The sequence below is a fragment of the Brachypodium distachyon genome, chromosome 5 (assembly GCF_000005505.3).
Source record: "Brachypodium distachyon strain Bd21 chromosome 5, Brachypodium_distachyon_v3.0, whole genome shotgun sequence".
NCBI classification, from domain to species: domain Eukaryota; kingdom Viridiplantae; phylum Streptophyta; class Magnoliopsida; order Poales; family Poaceae; genus Brachypodium; species Brachypodium distachyon.
In genome coordinates this window covers 23,447,310-23,467,400 of record NC_016135.3, presented here as the reverse complement: position 1 = coordinate 23,467,400, position 20,091 = coordinate 23,447,310, and the positions used below count along the sequence as shown (strand labels likewise).

Genomic DNA, 20,091 nt, shown 5'->3' with positions numbered 1-20,091 from the left:
AGAGTAACTTGTCGGCTTCAATCGCTAGCGTTGCATCCCTCGGTAAACTGAACAATTCGACAGCTATCATCTTCTGGCTTCTGAGTATGGTCTTCAGTAGAGAGCAGGACTGACAGGTTCCCTATTCTTCTTCAGTGAAATCCGGTAGGTTGAGGAGGACACCAATATCTTCCTCATCGGCTGCGTCTTTGTCCTGTGCCTCACCTGCTACATTCGCCGGCTGCCCCCTGCCCGTCTTGCGTTTCCTAAATTTGCTGGAGAAACAAGTGGAGGCCATGACGGCGGAGGTGGGATTCGTTGGGGTTTGTAGTGCTCCACTCCCCGTTCTAAACTCGGCGTGTAAACTCTCGCCGTCTCGCTTGCCAAAGGACGGCCCATTCAATTTTTGTTTTTTTAGTGAAAGACGGCCCATTAAAAGAGGCCTTTGAAGGCTGAACGGGCCGAAATTGTATACTGAAGCCCGGCCACTCTCCAAAACCCTCGCCTCTTTTCCGTCCTCTTCGCAGACACGAAGGCGCGCAGAACCCGAATCCGTCGAGCCTCCCACCCGCGATACCCGATCCAAGGATGGCAGCATCGACGTCCAGCGCCGGCGAGGCCGTCACCATGGTACGCCCCGCCCACTTTCCTTCCGTCGATCCCGCGGATTGATGACTGCCGCAATTGCTGGATCGACAAAATTAAATAGTTCCTTTTTCACGAATCGGCGTCCAATGTCATGCAGAGGCTTGCGAACGGGAAGACGATCAGCTGGCCGGCGACGGTGGCCGGGAAGATCGAGGAAGGGCTGTACAAGGTGTGGTTGTTGGAACGCGCGGCGGAGGCCACGGACGGCGACCTGAATTTGCTGGAGAAACAGGTGGCGGCCATGACGGCGGAGGTGGGATTTGAGCTGCAACTCGACGATTACTGCTACGACCTCGAGCACATGCGCATGGCGTGCCAGGAGTTCCGCTTCCGCTCGTTCTCCGAGGCGGAGGAACGGTCCCTCGGCCAGATCCGCGACCTTGCCTCTTCCGCCATAGAAGACTACAAAACCCGCGTCGGCCCCGTCCCTGCCTACGACAATCCCATCAGCCTGTTCAGCGACACCATCCCCTTAGAGCTCCCTGAATCTTTGGCCATGGCGATAGCACTTCCTTCAGCTTCTCACCACAAGTGAGTTTTCCTTCCACCAGCATTGCAATTTTCAGTGTCTTGTTAGTTGTTAGGCTTTAAAGTAAAAAGGTAAGAGACTAAGAGGGAGGGGCTCTATAATTGCGACGGTTTGGATTGTCTTTCCATCCCTGCTGGTCCATTTTGATTGCAAACTAATTAGTCTTTGACCATTCAAAAAAGTATACTGTTTTTTCTATTGCATTATACGTAGATGGGGCAAGAACGTGCATGTATGCCTTTCCACTTTCAATTCAAAAGATGCAGGGCTCCTCTAGGAATATCGTTGTATTCAGAAATAATAGTTTGAGCTCATCTGTAATTGTTGGAAACATCATAGATTCATAGAAGATGCCACCACCTGGTCTCATCGGCATCGGCTTAAGAAAGCCAATCCAACTCCTGGCATGGCTACTTTACCTTGCAACTTGCAAACCCTGTAATCTCTCACATTTGAGTAATGCTACTATGCTATTCAAGTGGGGATGCATCCCCCTGGTGAGTTTCTAAAAAAAAACTCAAAAGATGCAGTAAGTAATGGTCACACAATGTGTGGTTTTATCTCTTTGGGAATCTTCTACACCGCCCAATTGCAGTCAACTAACGGTTGAGATGTGGTCATACCTCGACTAATTCCATGGCCAGCAAAGATGTAGTACCTTGATCGATTATACGGCCAGTAGAGATTAGGTAGTAACTTGATCAATTTCATGAAGTAGAGCGGTGGTAGTACTTGAGTAACTGATTACTCCTTGAAATCTTCCAACCTGAAGGAAAATCAATCTACAGTTTGTTCCTTGCTAGCTGCTCAGTGCTCACAATATCTGCAAAAAAAAAATCACCAATGCATCCGTCCCCTCTTGCAAATGAATCAACAGTGAATCACTTTTGTCATTTCTATATACTAATAATTGCTTCAGTTCTTGTCTAAGCAGCGAAATAATGTGAATGTCTAGCTCAAATTAATTTGTACCCTTTCTTGATCTGCTAGTTAATATCAGGTTCACCATCCATTTGTTCTTTGAATAGTCTTTCATCCCAAACCAAACCCTAGATGAAGCTGTTAGGTTTTCCATCGCTTGGGCTATCAACAATGCTTTCAGTCTCCTCCATCCTAACTCCCGTGCTGTCCTGTTCTATTTGCCTTGGAACCTGGCATTCAGTAGACGCTTAATTATTCAAAATAGAAATCAACTGCTTTGGGATGACACATTTGTTCATGGGTTCCATTTACATCGAGACACAAAGAATTGAGAACATTATGGAATAAGGTGGGATCAATCATGCTTGAAGAGTAGAATAAGGTGGGATAAATCATGATTGAAGAGTATTATAAATACACTAGGAAAAAAGAGTGGTAGTTACCAATTTCACAATCGTACTAAATTGATATTGGAGGTATAATCACCACTAATTTTTTTTCTGAGAAAACTAATCTGGTTGTTTCAACAGACTGTTAGCTTACTGTTCTATTTGTATATTTTATCTACATAATGTTTTGTGTTGTTGATTATCCTGTAGGCCTGCTGGTTAGCTGGACAACGGAGGAGGGGCGATATTTTTTCCCCTTCATCTCGGTGTTACCCAAGTTGACAATCATGGTTTTGGGGAATTGAGCCTATCGTAAGCATGTCTGTTGTTTGACTGGGAGTGATTTAGATTTGGAGCTGTGAGATTGTTAGTACGGATGTAGTTATGAGCATATCTGATCTATGCAAACATGTGGATTATGAATTGTGATGTATTTCCTTCGTTCCATGATCCTTGTCTCAAATTTGCTAAAAAATGGATATATATATATATATATATATATATATATATATATATATATATATATATATATATATATCTATTCCTAAAAAACGTCTAGATACATGTAATATTTCGACAAGAACTATGGAACGGAGGGAGCAGTGAGTTACTGTCATCACCATCATTTCTATTATTGACGTTACATTTGTTAGTACATCATGGCTGTTTGTATGGTTGATCGGATGTTGATTCATATCCTAACTCCCTTTGTTGATTTAAGGTGGGGGACCTTTAAGCCGCCACCGACTAGGTTTCAGAAGGTAGCAGAGCAGACAGATGGAGGAACTGCGTGTGACGAAAAACAGAGAAGCAGGGGGTGTTTTGCAAGTTTACCATTCTTTTTTGACATCATTTTTTTCTTTGACAGCAAGTTTACCATTCTAATAGTACTTGTTGGTGATCAGTTCCTACAATTTCTTATGAACTGTGATTAGTCACCTGAACCATGCATGTGAGTTCAGAACTTCAGATCATTCCAAAAGCCTACTTTGGAACATATTTCTTATCTTTAGTTAAAGCCTACTTGGGAACATATTTATATCCTTTCTCGTCTGTACGTGTACGCATGCAGAAGAGAGATGCAACCATGAGCATGACGTTCAGCTCTTCTCTTTGGATGCGCTACGGATCTTGTGATTTCTTTGGAAGCAATATACGTCCAAAACTTCTCCAAACCTATTCCTCACCATAGAAATGGGCTGAAACCCAGTTTTTTTAAAAAAAAAGAGAGGCTGAAACTGAAATAAAATAGATCATAAAAGCGAAACATATTCATGCACAATAGAAGAGAAATAGACATCATAAATAAAATCATTTTCACTCTTAAAGAGGCTAAAATGCAGGTATCATAAGTACACTCATTCTCACTTCATCCGCTACATTAAACATATCCGCGCACAAGACACAAACCAAATCACCACATGATTCAAATATTTTCTTCCAACAAACAGAAAGAGGGCATATTCATAAACGGACAGAGGCCATAATCCACAAAGAAAGAGGGCATATTCATAACAGAAAACGAGGCCATGATCTACATAAGATCGGTATGCACCTCGGGACACATACTCTTCTGCTGCTGGTAATCGACGAGAAAGGCATCAAGACCGGCATCCAAAGCATTGCCCATGGCAGCGCACAACTCCAGAGCACAGCCGATGCGGTTCCGACAGTTCAAGATCTCCTCTGGCATAGGCATCCCGTTCCCGTACTTCCAACCGACGAGACGCTGGTGCCTGATGTGGTCGGCGTCGGTACGGAGGGCCACGATCCGGTTGGACAACCGGACGGCGAGGCACCTCCGCTGGAACAGAAGCTCGTACCGGCGCTTCAACAGCTCCTTCCGTCTCTCGACCCGCGCGGATACCTCTTTGCTCATGGACCGATGCCGTGCCCTCACCTCCAGTAGCTTGTCCTCCTCTTCAGTCATCGGCACCTTCGCGTACCTCTTCTCCCTGCAATGCAAGCATCATGCCAAAATTGTCCAGAGACGATACGTAGATCAACACAATTTGCGCTTCCGACGTGCTTAAAATGAGGATTTGCGGGAGTTCGGGGTTTGGGATCGGACCTGGCCGGGCGAGGTTCGCAGCGGCGGTGTCGGGCACGAGTGGGGCGAGCAGCTTCTCCTTCTCCTGCGGCTCCGTCTCCGCCGCCGGCAACCACGGCCCCTTATCTTCCCCTGCGAGAAGCAACAGAGAAATTAGAGAGATGAGGAGAAACGCAAACCCTAACATTTGGTGGTGGTGGAGGGGATCGACGGGGAACCTGGGTTGGTGACTGCCGCCGGCGTGGGTGCGGGAGTGGGCGGCGGCAGCCGGGGAGCGGAGCTCGGGTACAGGTGGCCATGGATGACATTTTTGCAGGGACGACGGCGAGGAGGCGGATTTTCTCTTGCGGTTGCGGCGATGCGGCGGCGGTGCGAATTGCGGCGAGCGAAGCAACATGCAAACGAAGTAATTATATTCGTGCGCTGGACGGACTGAGTTGGGCTGGTTTAGTGGGCTGGACCAGAGATTCAGGCCCCACTTGGGAAATTTGCAAATTCTTCCACCCGTAAATGCTTACAGGGGTAAATTTCTGGGCACCAATGAAAACCCCGCAATTATTCTAAAAAAATGAAAACCCCGCAATTTTCTTTCCATGTAAAAGTGGTGTTTGGATTCCATGGAAAAATTCAAGAAACTGGTTTGGCCTGCAGAGAAAACGAACGAAGCTAAGGGATCGAGGGGAGCGTAGAAATTGGAGGAAACGAACTAAGCTCGCCACACACCATTGAAGAACCTGCCGGCGGCCAGATCCAGAGTTTTGACTTGAAAAAAAAAAGAGAAAACCCAGCCTAGTCTTTTGTTTTCTTTGTCAGAGACAGTCAAGCCATAACTAGTTCCATTCATTTTTAACAGTGTGATTTTAGAGCGGTCACTAGAAGCGAAAATGCACAGCAACAAAAGGGTACGCTATATAACATAAAAGTACGGACATCCAGTAGTAGCATCATCAAGGCAATAACACAGTCTTCGGTACATCTAAACCAAAACTAGCCCTTGCTATCAGTTGCTTCTACAAGGCTTTATCCAATCCAGGCAACAGCGTACAAGTGCGAAGCAACGCCACGGCATACAGCAACAGCGACTCACTTCCTGCCACGCCCCTTCGATTTTTTGGATTTCTTCATATTTTTCTGCTTCTGCGCGGCTTTTTTCGAGGTTGAGGCAGGCGCGGCCGCTTCTTCCTCGACCGATTCCACCTCATTACTCCCTCCTGCGTCAGGCTCATTGTCAGAACATCCAGTCTGTTGGTCCGCACTGTGCGCCTCGACCGCCGCGGCAGCTTCATTCCTTCTGTCACCTTCCATGGATGCCTTCTGGGAACGCAGCAAGCTGATGAACGTCTGCAGTTTGCTCTCACCGTCCTCCCACCTTAGTAATAGATCCTCAACAGTCACTCTCTTCTTCGCCCTGAGATGACCAACAGTTTCACGTGCAAAAAGGTAAATTTTTGGAAGACATGCGTATAACCTAGAGATGTATGCTAAAAGGAGCTTATCGTGCCAAACAAAACAGGACGTTATTTTAACATTTCATTCATATTTGTCCATTGATTGCAACACTGCATCTATCACTGTCATAAAATTTTGCATCAGCAAAACTGTAACTTGAGCTTACCTTGCACAGTTCTTTGCAAACTCATCACAGATTTGCTTGACCTCTTCAAACAATTGCACATCAACATTTTCTGTAGGGATTCTTTGCTCCAGCCATGAAATTGCACTTACAAGGAACCGACTAATTACCCTTGCATCTTGCTGCAGAAATTAGCTTTTAGAATAACTATCTAGTAGCAAAGCAGTTGGACAAATAAGAATATAACCAAAACAGCATTACAAGTTTACAACATTTGAAACTCACCTGGCCTTGCTTGTTGACTTGAAAAGCCTCAAACCTCTCCCAGAAGGGAATACTCTCATCACTTAAATCCATTTCTTTTGTACTCTCCATCTTATTATCTCGTACATTTGATGTCTTCAGGAAGTTCCCAGAGAGAATATTGGAGACTTTTTTACCATTAGATTTGATTTCTTCTGGCAATAGAGTTTTTTGCTTTACAGAACTCAGCTCTTCCGGACGAAGAAGAGCCATTACCTTCTGAACATCACACAAATCTGCAGTGCTAATCATATGAGCATTTAAATTTCCACTGATTCCTCGTCCTTTGGGTGAACCAATAACTACCATACGATTTCCGATCGCAGCAAGTGCATCAGCAAATACTCTTGTGAAGTTGCTCGGTGTGCGAGACCTCATTTGCAAAGCATGTACAATCTTCTGAGAGAACTCCAAAGGTAAATCCTCAAAGACTCCACACTTCAAAAGGCTATTTGTGACCTCATAGCAATTATCAACAGAAAGAGTTAGAATCAATGGATAGAGTGTGAGAACTAGTTTCTGAAGGACTGGAATGTACGAACTAGTAGGAGTTGAAGTCATCCGTGCCCATTCCCGGAGCATATTCTTGTTTGTTAAGATGGTCATAATTGTCTGAGATATGAAACGCCCCGTTGAGCGTGCAATATGATCCATATCAGAATCTGGGCTTGAATTAGATACCAGACAGGTATCAAGGTAAACCTTGCTGGTACGGCACTCCAGCATATTGACCAACACAGAACTTGTGCAGAATATACAATCATTCTGTATAAGGTAGGCTGAAGACAGGAACGCAAGGCACTCAATAAGACCCACATAGCATATTGGGGATATGTAATCCAGTTCATCCCTCCACTCTACCTCATTGAAGGTAAAATCAAGGGCAAGCTTAAAGTTCGAGATCAAGGAGGTTCTATCGACACCAGTATCAAGAAATCTCTTCAAACATCGAAAAAAATCAGTCCATTCAGAATTATTGTCCAGATACTGTTGTAGTCTTGAAATTAGCACATCATCCAGTCGTGCTGCATGGAGCAGAAGCAATGTTGTTCTGCCAAGATGCCCGTGAGTCAAATTCTTATTTGTCGGCCGAAGATATGCACCAAGGGAATCAGCAATCAAACCATATGCAGTTGGTGAGTCAAGTACACACAAGAGGCTCCTTGCCGTCCCATCTCTCCAGAGAAGAAAAACTAACTCAAAAAAGCGACGTTCACAGAGAGCAAAGAAGCTTTTTAACTTTATGGTACTTTTTGGCATACTGAACTCTGGTTCTTCCAAAAACTTTGCTATTTCATTTATCATAAGGACAGTCCTCACCAGGGCATATGAGGAAGCCTGCTTTGGAGGAACTTGAACAAAAGACTCCAACTTCTTAAGTACACTCAAACCAACAGAAGACAGCTCGTTCATGCAGAAATGCAAAGCACATGAATGACACTGAAGGACATCCAGCCAACATCTGTTGCCATCTTGCTGCAAAGAATTTCTACCAGTGATAGAAAGCCAACTTGAGTTCATGTTAAGCACCACATATCGGTCATCTTCATCATCTTTTCTCCACCCAAAGTACTTGGCACAAAGATCTTCATACATAATTGCATAATCATTTGATTCGAGACCATCAGAGTGGCGAAGATGACATAGCACTTTGACTATGATGGACTTCCAGTGATTCCAGAAATACACTAGAGTTTGGGGTGATATCTGGTTACAAGCCAACATACCACTGCAACTACTTTCATCCTCAGATCCTGGCCCTAATTCCAAATTGTATCCAGAGGCACGAGACTGAAGGTGAACATCAAGAATTGAACGGGAAGCTACTAGTTCAACAAACAAGTTCCCACATTTTCTGCTCTCGAGCAAAGTGGTATTTAAACTGGGAAGAGACTTGTGCACATCAGACATTGCATCAGTTTCCAAGCAAGCAAAACAGTAGAAGAACTCAGATACATTCTTCGCCATCTCTTTGGCTTTTGCAAGCAACTGTTCCTTCTCTGCATATCTTTTTGGAGGCCACCCTCTACTATTTGAAGACCACAAGGAATCTACAACGATATGTAGAAGGAGAAGATGTGTAGCATTCTCAAACAAATTTGCCTTCTCGAGCATGTCTACCTCCAGTAAGACATTTCCTTTATGCTTTGCTATTGCTGCAGCTTCAAGGAAATTACCCATCTCCATCTCTAAACTCAACAGTTCATCAACCAGATTCCTAGAGTTTAAGAATGCCCGTACATGATCCATAGAACTGAAAGCCTTGACAAAAGGGATCATAAGCTTTATGTCACCGCGTTCAAAATAATGTTGCGCACAATTTTCCAGATACGTTTTTCTAATTGCAGAAACCTCCAGGGATTTTGAATTCTCGATTAGATGTTCCTCCTCCAACTGTTGCAGGAATCGCAAACCCAGATGGAACAACTGTTTTCCTTTTGAGCACATCGAAAAACATTTGGTGTAACATTTAGCTTTGAAGTAAACTTCAGCTGCCTCTGACCAGCATTCGGTGACAGCAAAACAGTCACCAGCATCCTCAAGCCTGGAACTACCACATTTTTGCATATAGACCATACCTATGGAAATGCAAAGCAACAAATGTTTAGTCAGATAGAGCTCCGTGGAGTGTGAGGTAGGGTGTTCATACCGTAGGTGGTTCACAAAACCAGAGAGCAATGGAATTAACACTTATTTATTACAGGAGTTATAGTTTTGCAAAGAATTTGCCTTCTTTTATTTCCTAGTACACGTGGCGGGTTGAGACGGTGTGTAAACGACGTGTTTGAACAACCCTATTGGCTATTGCGAGGTAAAAGAATCTGTATGAAAGCTAAAAATCAGCATGCCTGCAAGTTAAGTAGGGATATCATTTTGGACCAATGTTTTGAAATTTTAAGACATTTACTTATATGGAAACTCTTTAAGAACTTGTATCATTTGTAGCACGTGATGGAATGATGAAATCTCATAACTATGTATACAGCTCGGAGATTATGGAGTCAGCAGACCTGCTCTTTTGTAGTCACCTAATTTCATATAGCAGGCAGCAGCTTTCTCATGCATGCCTATGGACTCATAAATCTCTGATGCTGTTTGATATGAAGCCTTGCCCAACTCCAAATTTGTGGAGATGACACGGTCAGCAGTTGCTACAAGTCCAGCAGCTCTTGCCCATTTCTCTCTGTGTGCATCACCAGCCTTTTCAAAACACATAGTAGCCATCTTGAATTGCCCCTCATTGAATAACTACAAGAAAAAAGATGAGCACTTATGACACAGGATACCAACTGTTAAAGAGAAGTACAGTAAAGGGTAAAGCTGCAAGTATGTATGCACCATCACCCACCAAAAAGGAAATTTATGTCCACAGACCAGCTTTAAGACAAAATAGCCCATGAAAAACTCATGAGATTTAAAACTCAAAAAGATCACAGCAACGTCATGCATAGCATGCTAAATTGGCTTTCCACACCAAACAAGTAAAGATCACTAACCTTAGTTCCCCGTAGCCGCCAATCATCAGTGCTGCTTCCTGTCTGCATTGCTTGAACGAGGGAAGAATCAAGTAATCTAACTTCTACAAGACACAACTTCTTCCAGTAGTCAAACATTGGTCGACAGTGATCATCTGTATTCTCACATATCCAGAGTCTTTGCCTAGTGCGTGTGATTGCAACATAGAGCTGCTTCAGCTCTGAACAGAGAAGATAATGCTTGCTTCTGTCAAAATCCGGATGAGAGACCTCCTCAGATTGTGCTATAATATTTCTATCTTTCATGTAGCCATACAGAACTCTCCATTTGTTTCTTAAAGGTGACGAACCAAAAAAGTTGTACAACAGCACATCCTACAAAATATCTCAAAAGTCTTTAGTATTTTAATTTTACATTTAAAATATTTTGCAAGGTAAACACAAATGAACCGAAATTATATGCTCATACCTGGAACTCAAGTCCCTTGCATTCAACAATAGTCAAAACAAGAGCCTGTTTACCAACAAGATCAACAACTTGTTTTTTGGTCGCATCATCACGAACTAGTATGACTTGCTCAGCACCAAACCCATGCAGGTTACCATGTTTACTTTTGCTTTCTCCAAAAATAGTCATAATTGCATTTTCATCATTATCAGACTCCAGCAGCACAGGAGCTTCTCCATATACAAGTCCAGTCTCTGGATTAAGTTTGTCAACACTTGACGGGAAAAAGAAGTATAAAAGGCTCATGATACTTTGTGCCATACGAAGGATGCCACAGTGTGTACGGAAATTTTGGGAAAGTTGGAACATATCAGAGAGATGGACTTTTTTTCCTTTCTTAACTCCTTGATTAAACGCTTCAGTTTCTTTGAGGAATCCAGTATAAAATAGTGAACGGATATCTTCAAACCTGAAATCAATACCCCTTGCTATAGTCTGTGCTGTGTCACCAGCAAAAACGAATCCTTCCTTGAAGTTCCTGCAGACATACTTAAGAAGTGCTATTTGTGTCATGGTGAGATCCTGCACCTCATCTATGTAAACAAAATCAACCATATCTCCGTTGTAGCCCTCGGATACTAGACTGCTGTGGAGACTATTGACAAAATCTGACAGATCAAACTCTCTGGCAGTGCTTTTCATAGTCTCATAGTCAAGGAAAATATCGTAAATCTTATCTCTCTTCTCACTGTTCAGAGATGAAAACCTTTTATCTGAGAGCATCACATAATCTTGTCTACCAAGTTTGCCAGTATAAGGCCTGCTTGCTTGATATCCACCCTTTATGTGGGAAATTATTTCAGTAAAGACAGTGGAAGAATCAAATTTCTTTGTCAGATCTGCGTTACAACGAGGCCAATAGAAAGAAGCGAATTTCTCATATGTAACTTCCTTTGATTCGATAAAAGTTTGCCATGCACGAGATTTAGAATGCTCTCTGTCATTGCTGGACCTCACTTCACCATAAAACACATCAAAAAATGATGTCTTGCATGTCCCATCCAGCATCATCAGGAACTTTCGATATGTTATGGTAAGAGGATAGTGCTCATGAGGTAGATCACTAAAATTGTCAGGAATCTCTGTGAACTCTTCCAGGTCATCTATGGAATCATGCATGTGAAGAATGCTAGTATCATCAGAGACATCACCAGAGCTGAATCTAAAAAGGGTTGAAACGACTCAAGATTAATGTGATGAACATGGTTGATATAACTCACCAAATAATCAAAGTAAATATCTTTCGAAGAAATAAATGAACCAGCTTGCAATGAACAATTTCAAAATAGAGAATGCTCGGTTGGCTAGTTGCATGAGTGCACGCACAACCCACTCGTGTTTTATTTTATCTTTACCGTTACTATATAAAAGACTCAATTGGTGGCGGCAGTCCATCATTTTCTTACTGCATCACTTTTTGTGTGTGTCACTTGTTGCATTCAAATGAGAATGAATATGGATTATATAATACTCCTATAAGACAATAGATAGTACTCCCTCCTTCCCAAATTAAACGTTCTTTGATTTCTAAAAAAATCCCAGATTAAACGTCGTCTTAGATCTAATCAAATGCTGCATGTATGCTTTCTATATTAAAAAAAAGTGTAAAATAGGCAGGCAACCATTCAGTTGGCCAGGAGCACGTCGGTATTGAAGACGTAATTAAGGTGCTTCTCTCCTCCCGATTCTCTCCTTTTCCCGATTCTATTCTTCCATGTGAATCGCTATGATGGGCCCGTGGGCTTTTATGGCCATGATATGGTTGCTTGCAAGCTGGCGGACTGGATATCGATGCGTTTTTTACGGTGCAGGAATAAATTTCTACTCAGCAGTTTACACTCAGCCATGACCGTCTTGGTATTCGAAAATCTTCTAAAACGACAAATAAATTGAAACGGAGGGAGTAGTACAACATTATCCTTAAATGTGTGTTCTTTCAGTCCGTCGCAACGCACGGGTATTGTGCTAGTAATCCTAAAAAGGATATCTTTTAGAGAAAATGCACTTTACATGGATAAAAATGTTAATCCTTCGGAAGGGAGCGATAAAGGAAGAACCTGAAGAGTTTGAGGCTAGAAATACAGCAGAATGGTGCATAGTGAAAAAAAATCTTGAGCCAAGTCAAGCACATGTTTCTGTCCAGTTTAGCTTCTTTTTTTTTACAAATGGTAAATGTATGTAAGTGACTTACCTTTTAAGCCTGCAAATGTGATTCTTTATAGCTGAACATAACTTTGGGCTTACAGTGATAAACACTTGTTTCACAGAACTTTCTCCAACGTCTTTCACTGGCATAATATTTTTGTCATTCGCCCCAGATATTGCATCCAAATTTAGACCTTGGGATGCAATCAGTGACTGTTGCTCTTTTTGAATCAGTTTCATTGTTAGTACAGTGGTTTTTCCGGTGCCAGACCTCCCAAGTATGAAACTAGTGAGCGGGAACTGGATTATCACCTCCTCTTCATCAGTTAGTTCAAAGGGGATATCAATTTCAGATCCATCAGTAGCTGTCAGCAAATGCTTTGCCACTCCAGATGATAAAGAGTAGAATTTCATCAGCAAGAAGCATTCGCTAACTTTCGAATTTTCCATAGCATATGACCTATCCACGAGATCTTGCTCTTCCTGAGCATCAGCTTTGCAATCCTTCTTATAGCGAATAATATCATGTTCAACATCCCAAACCATAGGAACCTCCAGCTTCCTGTTATCCGCAACAAAAAAGAGGCCAAATAAGAAGTAGGTCTACAAGCAGTTCATTTGCAGGCATCAGAGGTAAAAGAAAAATCCAAGAAACGAGAGTATAGGCCAGCAACAGTAGACAACACATACCCCTGTGTCTGCACTCTTCTGCAGTGATCCAGGTAATCATCTGTGTACATGGAAAACAGATTCTCGAGTCGCTGAACAGTTCTCGCAACATGTTGCTGCGACAGTAGGTCCCAAATTCTTATTATCTGGCGATACCTTGTTTCATTTTTCTCCAGGTCAGTACTCCAAACAAGATAAAGGTCCCTGACCTTGTACACTTTTGCAAGATGGAAACCACCAGGTATGTCTAAGTTCTTAACTTTTATCCTCCAACCACCGCCCAGTTTGATAAGCTTTTGGAGTACTTCCCCCCTAAGGTGTGGTGACTTTATTTTGGTGAAAGACTTTCTGAACTCATCACTGACAACGACCTGTTGAATTTACCAATACACAGAACAGAACCTGAGAAAAAAAATACTCGAGAAAAATGAAAACAATAGTATCTTCTTTAAGAAAACTAGAAATTCACAACATGATCTATACCCTACAGAAAACAACAATGCTATTGACACGGCATGTACAAAGTAGCACAAAGTAGCACATGCCCATGAAGATCTACATTGCAAACCTTTCATAATCCTATCACAGAGTAAACAGCCTAGCATAAACAAGTGAACCACATAAATGATTCCAAAAGTAACGAGAAATATCTTTGTGACCACATAAAAATCACATTCTATAGGAATTGTATATTCAATAAACCCTAAAGTCCACAAGCATGACTTCAAAAGACACATGTGCATGGATGTGTTTTTTGCATTCCAGGTAACTAGTACAGTGCACATAACAAATCAAAACAATTTATCACAATTAGAGGGCACACATGAAAGTATGGTCAATGTCAAGCTGACTAAACATTATCGAAGTATTTTAGGAAAATGACCAAATCGATTTGCTATGGACTTTGCTAAAATACTTCGATAATGTTTAGTCAGCTTGACATTGACCATACTTTCATGTGTGCCCTCTAATTGTGATAAATTGTTTTGATTTGTTATGGACTAGACTATTCTAAAAGCATATAAAGGAAATACTCTAATACTCTTAACAAACATCACCGTGGAACTTGCCTTCCATCTGGTATTGCTGAAAACCACTGAATCAGCGTTAAGAAGATCATCAAGTTCATCGAGCTCTTGCTTTACTTTCAAAACCAACTTGCACATGGCTGAGTCGTCAGTGGCACTGAAAACACATTTACGTCTTTGTGCATCAGCAACTAGGTCTGTCCAGACGGTCCCACTTTTATAGAGTGTATGAGCATGCCCAACGATCCAAAGACAGTGCCTGCATGACATAAAGCATCCATCATATTATTTCTATAATCACAGTCTGGCATATTTTCAACAATAAGCATGCAGAAAAAATAATTGATGCTCACCTTGCTCTAGTAAGAGCAACATTTGTTCTCTGGTAATCAGCAAGAAATCCAACAACTCCACTCCCATTGGATCTAACCGTTGATAGTATGATTATATCATCCTCTTCACCTTGAAATCCATCAATGGACTTCACCCGCACATGAAAGCCATCACATTTGTCGTACGTTTTGTCAAGTCTCCGTTTAATTGCATCAACTTGAGAACTATATGGAGAGACAACACCAATGCTGAGTCCTTGGCCTGTCCTTTTCCGAGCTGCGGAAGAAAGAAAAAAAAGAGTAAACTTTGCTTACTGGTCAGGAATATTCTTCAGCAAACTTCATTTGATTTCACATAGCACAAGATACACATACAACAAACTGTGTTCGTTAAATATAAAATACTGCTGTGAAAACTAACACCTTTCTACCAATGATGGTTATGCAATATGCAGCACAAACGCAAGACCTATAAGCTTCTAAAGATGCCTAGTACCTTCACATAAAAACAAGCCAAAAACTAGCAAGGATATCAAGGTAGGATATTAATATTAAAAGGAAGGCGAGAGTTCAGAATGGGCATACATTTAAAAATAGTTTGAATAAGGTGCAAAACAACAACAACTTCAACCATATTTCTCCTACTGTTTCCCGTGCCCTCTTTGTCTTCCCTTCCATCGGTGACATTTATAAAAGTGTAGCTGCCGAAAGGGAGGCATGTGTAATCCTCATTATAGCTAGGAAACAGAACATTTGAACCATCTAAAATTTTCCTCTCATAAAACTGAGCATTTGGAAATGAGCTGATACAAGGATGCATGCGATACTGTATATTCAGCAAATATTTTTCGAAATTTAGCAAAACCAATCTCCCAAAAAGACTTGTTCCAAATCCAGCTTCTTTGCATACCTGCAGATAAACAATTAAAGGTAAGACTCAAGACTATTAAAAACAGATCCGTAACAAGGGAATTAGGGAAATAAAAAGACACGGCATTTCAGTACAAGAAGTTTATATTCAAAACAAATGAATTGATGACTAAGGAATGACAGCATACAATATGCAGATGGTGATGCAGAACTTACTTGACTTTTAACCATTGCACTCAGCTGACAGTCATCTCCTACCAAAACAACATGTTTCAACCAATGCAGACGTAGTGGGATCACCAGTTCACACTCCCGCACTTGAGCAGCCTCATCAACAATTAACACGTCGAGGGGTGCAATCTCCATGTGATGCAACCGATATGAGCTAGAGGTAGTACAGAAAAGAAGTGTTGCATTACGCATGCAGTAGCTCTGAACCCACATTTTGTCAACTCCAGTGGGCAAATTGAGCGAGTGCTGCAGATCTTTAAGCAATTTAAGGCATGTAAACCTTGCTCCACCCAGTTCCTTCTCAATAAAAGACATAGGCTGTACACAAACTGAATTTTCAGTTGAGAGACAACCAAGGCCCCTTTTCAAGCTCTCATCAGTTAAGTCTGCATCACACAGAAGGACACCAAATTTTTCCAACATATTAAGCAATTTAGAGACTTTATCGCGAGGAAAGCACCTTCCAGGAAGGTGAATCCACAAATTCATTATGCATCTTTTAAGAGCTAATGATGTCACATCAAATTGCTTCTTTATGAAATCCAAAAGGCAAACTGGGTCACTTTTTCCATCATCCTCAAGAAGCATGTCATACTGCGAAGCACAGTCCTCAAAAAGGGAAATCACTGAAGCTATTCTGTACTTCCATCCAGATAACAATGAAAAGCTTTCAACAAGTACATCGACACGAAAATCCAAGAAAACGTCCTCAAGATCCTCGGTGATGTCCATGTTAGACTTGTTCCCAAATAGCAAGACATCTCCAAGAGGAAAGGGTTGACTACTTTCGTCAATGTGCTCATTGAAATCCTTCAAGTTTTGAAGGAAACGAGCACAAACTCCAACGACAGCAACATTTGTTGGAGCACAAGTAAGAGTTCTGCATTTCAAACAAGCCAGAACCCACAACAAAGCGCTAACTGTCTTGGTCTTTCCAGTACCAGGTGGACCCCATATTAGCTTTGTGTGGTCCATATGCCTGCATCGGATAGCTGAGATGACAGATTCAATAGCATCCACTTGCGATCTATTAAGATTAATCGATAGCAATTGCTCTGTAAAAGAAGTCAAACAGTCTCCATCATGTTTGACACAGATACCACATATATCATCACTCTGCAACAGGCCAAACAAAGAGGAGGTCAAAAAATCAGGTACAATACCAAGTTATAATGGAAACAAAAATGGTAGGTAAAACTGAATCACAAATATTCATGTAACATTACCAAATTTGTGGGGGCTAATAGTGACTTAATTACTGTAAAATTGTTATCCATATGCGTGTCAAAGGAAAGTGCTTTCCATATCCGGATGTTTGTCATGATATTATTAAGAAATATCGCATGTCTGAGTTTATTTAAGTCTTCTTCCAAACCAATATCTTTTGCAACTTTAACTCTGAAGCCCTTCTGGTATTCATCATCCAAAGAAACCTCAGTAACAATTGCCAAGCTATATGTCACACCATAGCGATTGAAGTCCTCTGCAGCTTCAGGTTTCATGCTAGACAAAATAAATATGTCACCATTTCTCGCAGTATATGTTTCAGTAGAAAAACCAGCTCCGTTGTCCCAAAAGTCCACATCCATAAAGTATAATCCTGATTTTCCTGCTACCTCCATGGACAGTATTTTCGACGAGGGTGCTTCACTGATGAGTTCAAGGCATGAGCATAGATCTGACCTTGTTTCTTCAATTAGAGGTGCACGATACGAGTTGAGATACTGATCAAGTGAGTTGAAGTTGCAGGGGATAGTCTCAACCTACGCAAAAATAAGGTTGTAAATGAAAATAAGATTATAGGTAGCAAAAGATTCTACAATATTTCTGTTGCTTTATAAAAAGCAGGGCCGTTGGCTTTCGGTCTAAAAATGATTCTCCAATAGTTGGTTGAGCACACAAATGGAATGTAACTAATGCTAGAAGAACAGCTATGTAGTTGATTTCATCTGCTGCAAGACCAAGCAAGGATCAGTACAGGGCTTACACTGGTCATATCACAAGGAGGCTACCGTAATAAATATAGACACAATTTGTCATGCCAAAATAATTTATTATTTCTGACACCTATTTGAATGGCATCTTAATGTATATCTGTCACATTAGGATACATAACTTACACGCCTAACATCCATTTATAACTTAGCATGTCTTATCTACAGTTCATTGGAATGAAATAGGCTAGATCAGCTAAAGCCAACAACTACAGCACTTCATAAATGATAGTGCATCGTGAGCATAGCAAATTTGTGCTTCCTTCTTTTCAACAGCAATGGTCACCTAGATCAGTAAAAAAAAATTCTATTTGACCAACATTTGGCCGGGTTCCACTGTCAAAAGATAACGGAACGAACCCAGGTTCAACAAAGTTCAAGCTACGAAAACTATCAGGTTGAACACCCGCAGTCACCTACATTGGTAATATAAAATTATACATCACAATTAGTTAGCCCGAATGAGTCACATATGGCACCAACACCCCAATAGCGACATGTAATTTCCTCCCTACCATGAATCACCAAGTGTGCATATCAATAATGTGATCACATTAATTGTCCAGGCATGCCAATCAATACATGCAAATAGCACTTCGCTGACACCATCTCAGAAACCCCCACTAAACCCTAGTGCACAGACCAGACACGGGAGCATCCGAGTAAGCAACTTCGGTTACACATAACATAAAGAGAACAACAGTGCACTACAGGCGACTAATAAATCGCCAAATTTAAGCACGACCGGAAGGAAACCTAGCGCGCCCATGCATCGACTTCGCCCGTACGCAGATCGTACGTACGGACGGATTTGGAAGAAGAACAAAAACGCCCAAGCGGGCAACCGCTCGCTCGCGCAGACCATCGCCACTAGGAGCGCTGACCGGGGGGTCGACCTGCTGATCACTTACCTTGCCCCTGTAGAGGTCGTCGTCCATGATCTCCTGGAGCGACCAGGAGAGCACCATGTCACCCAAATCCATCTCCCCCATGTCGCCGCACGAGGGCGCTCTCTCTCTCCTCCCTCCCTACCACCTCGTCGCGCCCTAGCCGCCGCTCACACGCGACGAAGGACCGAGCAAGGAAGCGGCATTTGCGAGGAGGAAAAGGGTGCGGTGGGTCTTTTGCCGTCTACAGGCGGAAGAGGGAGAGTCGCTTCGAGTCAAGTGCGGTCGCGGCTGCGCCTCTGTGTGTGCGGAGAAAGAAAAGCAAAGGGTGATTGATTGATCAGCGGGGAAGGAGGGTTTGCTGCGGAGAAAATCTTTTGCTTCTGGGAGAAGGAACGAGGCCGATTGCTTGCGCTGCTTTGCCCATGGCATCTGGGGTCCACGGGTTCGTCTTGGTATTCGGGACCTTTTTTCACGGGGAAGTTGAAGAGGCCGCTGTGAATTGACGGCACAATGCCACAATCCGAGAGTCGGGGAAATGGCTCCGGTTTTACGGAGCGCCGCTGCGCTGGACTTGCACGGGAAAAAAAAAGAAAAGGTACGTGCTCTTCCTTTCAAAAAAAAAACTACGTGCTTTTTTAAATGAAACTTAGATCGGGGGTTTAAACTGTTTAAAAAAATACCTTGGTTTGAACGATCGTTCCATGGCAACGTCTGCATGATATTGGCAGTTAAGCCTAAGTTTTATCTTCTGGACGACATGTTTACACCATTCGTCGGGAGGGGAGAGATAGAGCTCAACAATGAGTGACATTATCGAAAAATCTACACCATAGATACACATCTAATTTATTTATTAAGAACAATGTTTAAATAATCGATGCTGCAATCATGTTACAACTACGGAGTAGCAATAAGTATCATAAAAAACTGTGCGCATAGGCGTGCCCAAGCAGAAGTATCAAGGTTTTGATGGCCATGTGCTTCTTGAAGTATGGATGTTGTCACTGATTAAATCATCGGAAACTTCTTTCAAATTGGACCTCGAATTGGACCTCGAAATACGTAGTCACTCTATGTTATGGAAGGATGGAGTGTTCACTGTCTCACCGATCGTTTACTCGTTTACACCTTTGACTTTTCAAGCCATACTGGCTCGACGTTACTTTTTTTTCCGAGGAGGACGAGCTCGGAGGAGTAAGAGCTCGCACCAACCGTGGTAAATTTACTCACTTGTCATTTCCAATGCCAATGTCTTCATGGCTAGCTAGCTAGTGCAACTAGCATGGCCAGGCACGCCTGCGCGCTCCAGCGTCACCCGATGACCCGATGTGAGCACTCCGGTGGCAGGTCAGTGTCGCCGTGGGCTGCGGCTAGTACGTACGACTTGTACGAGTAGTATTTTGAGTGTATTTTTTGTGGTTCCGGCGTCAAAGAGGAAAAGAAGAAGGCGATCGTTTTGTAGCGGGAAGCGCTGGGGGCAGAGCGGGTAATACAAAAGCGGAAGCGGTGGGAAAAGGCGAGCAGGAGAGTAGTGCACGCGACCCTGCCGCGACGTA

General features: G+C 42.4%; 2 protein-coding genes and 1 long non-coding RNA gene across 5 annotated transcripts; 1 reads left to right on the top strand and 2 right to left on the bottom strand.

Annotated features, from left to right (window-relative positions):
• The first annotated feature begins 515 nt into the window (after positions 1 to 515).
• Positions 516 to 3,283, top strand: LOC100825182. Of its 3 annotated transcripts, none has more exons than XR_001404741.1 (4): positions 516 to 609; positions 725 to 1,158; positions 2,677 to 2,786; positions 3,188 to 3,283. XR_001404741.1 is itself a non-coding variant. In XM_014895803.1 (3 exons), the coding sequence occupies exons 1-3, from the start codon at positions 568 to 570 to the stop codon at positions 2,687 to 2,689; spliced, it is 489 nt and encodes a 162-aa protein (XP_014751289.1). In that variant the 5' UTR covers positions 516 to 567; the 3' UTR covers positions 2,690 to 2,933. The 3 variants fall into 3 exon arrangements, 1 of the variants encoding a protein (XP_014751289.1); XR_001404740.1 differs by having other exon boundaries at positions 2,677 to 2,778; positions 3,188 to 3,261; XM_014895803.1 differs by lacking the exon at positions 3,188 to 3,283 and having other exon boundaries at positions 2,677 to 2,933.
• A 476-nt stretch (positions 3,284 to 3,759) lies between these two features.
• Positions 3,760 to 4,920, bottom strand: LOC100839793. The gene is made up of 3 exons (XR_733233.3): positions 4,735 to 4,920; positions 4,538 to 4,648; positions 3,760 to 4,421 (listed from the first exon to the last, which is right to left on the bottom strand). It is a non-coding gene; the product is annotated as an uncharacterized LOC100839793 (long non-coding RNA).
• A 492-nt stretch (positions 4,921 to 5,412) lies between these two features.
• On the bottom strand, positions 5,413 to 18,837 carry LOC100839489. Its single transcript, XM_024455508.1, has 14 exons — positions 18,557 to 18,837; positions 16,878 to 17,414; positions 15,637 to 16,767; positions 15,136 to 15,460; positions 14,572 to 14,827; positions 14,261 to 14,477; positions 13,212 to 13,561; positions 12,568 to 13,083; positions 10,338 to 11,538; positions 9,890 to 10,243; positions 9,404 to 9,641; positions 6,375 to 8,971; positions 6,132 to 6,271; positions 5,413 to 5,924 (listed from the first exon to the last, which is right to left on the bottom strand). The coding sequence occupies exons 1-14, from the start codon at positions 18,635 to 18,637 to the stop codon at positions 5,600 to 5,602; spliced, it is 8,268 nt and encodes a 2,755-aa protein (XP_024311276.1). The 5' UTR covers positions 18,638 to 18,837; the 3' UTR covers positions 5,413 to 5,599.
• Positions 18,838 to 20,091: the final 1,254 nt, after the last annotated feature.

Bases quoted from the DNA above. Each gene is read 5' to 3' on its own strand.
- LOC100825182 (XM_014895803.1), top strand. From the start codon at position 568: ATGGCAGCATCGACGTCCAGCGCCGGCGAGGCCGTCACCATG. The intron at 610-724 runs GTACGCCCCGCC...AATGTCATGCAG, and splicing joins CCGGCGAGGCCGTCACCATG to AGGCTTGCGAACGGGAAGAC.
- LOC100839489 (XM_024455508.1), bottom strand. From the start codon at position 18,637: ATGGGGGAGATGGATTTGGGTGACATGGTGCTCTCCTGGTCGCTCCAG. The intron at 13,084-13,211 runs GTATGTGTTGTC...TGCGGATAACAG, and splicing joins AGAAGAGTGCAGACACAGGG to GAAGCTGGAGGTTCCTATGG. The intron at 11,539-12,567 runs GTAAGTCACTTA...AACCCTTTTTAG, and splicing joins CACATTTGCAGGCTTAAAAG to ATTCAGCTCTGGTGATGTCT.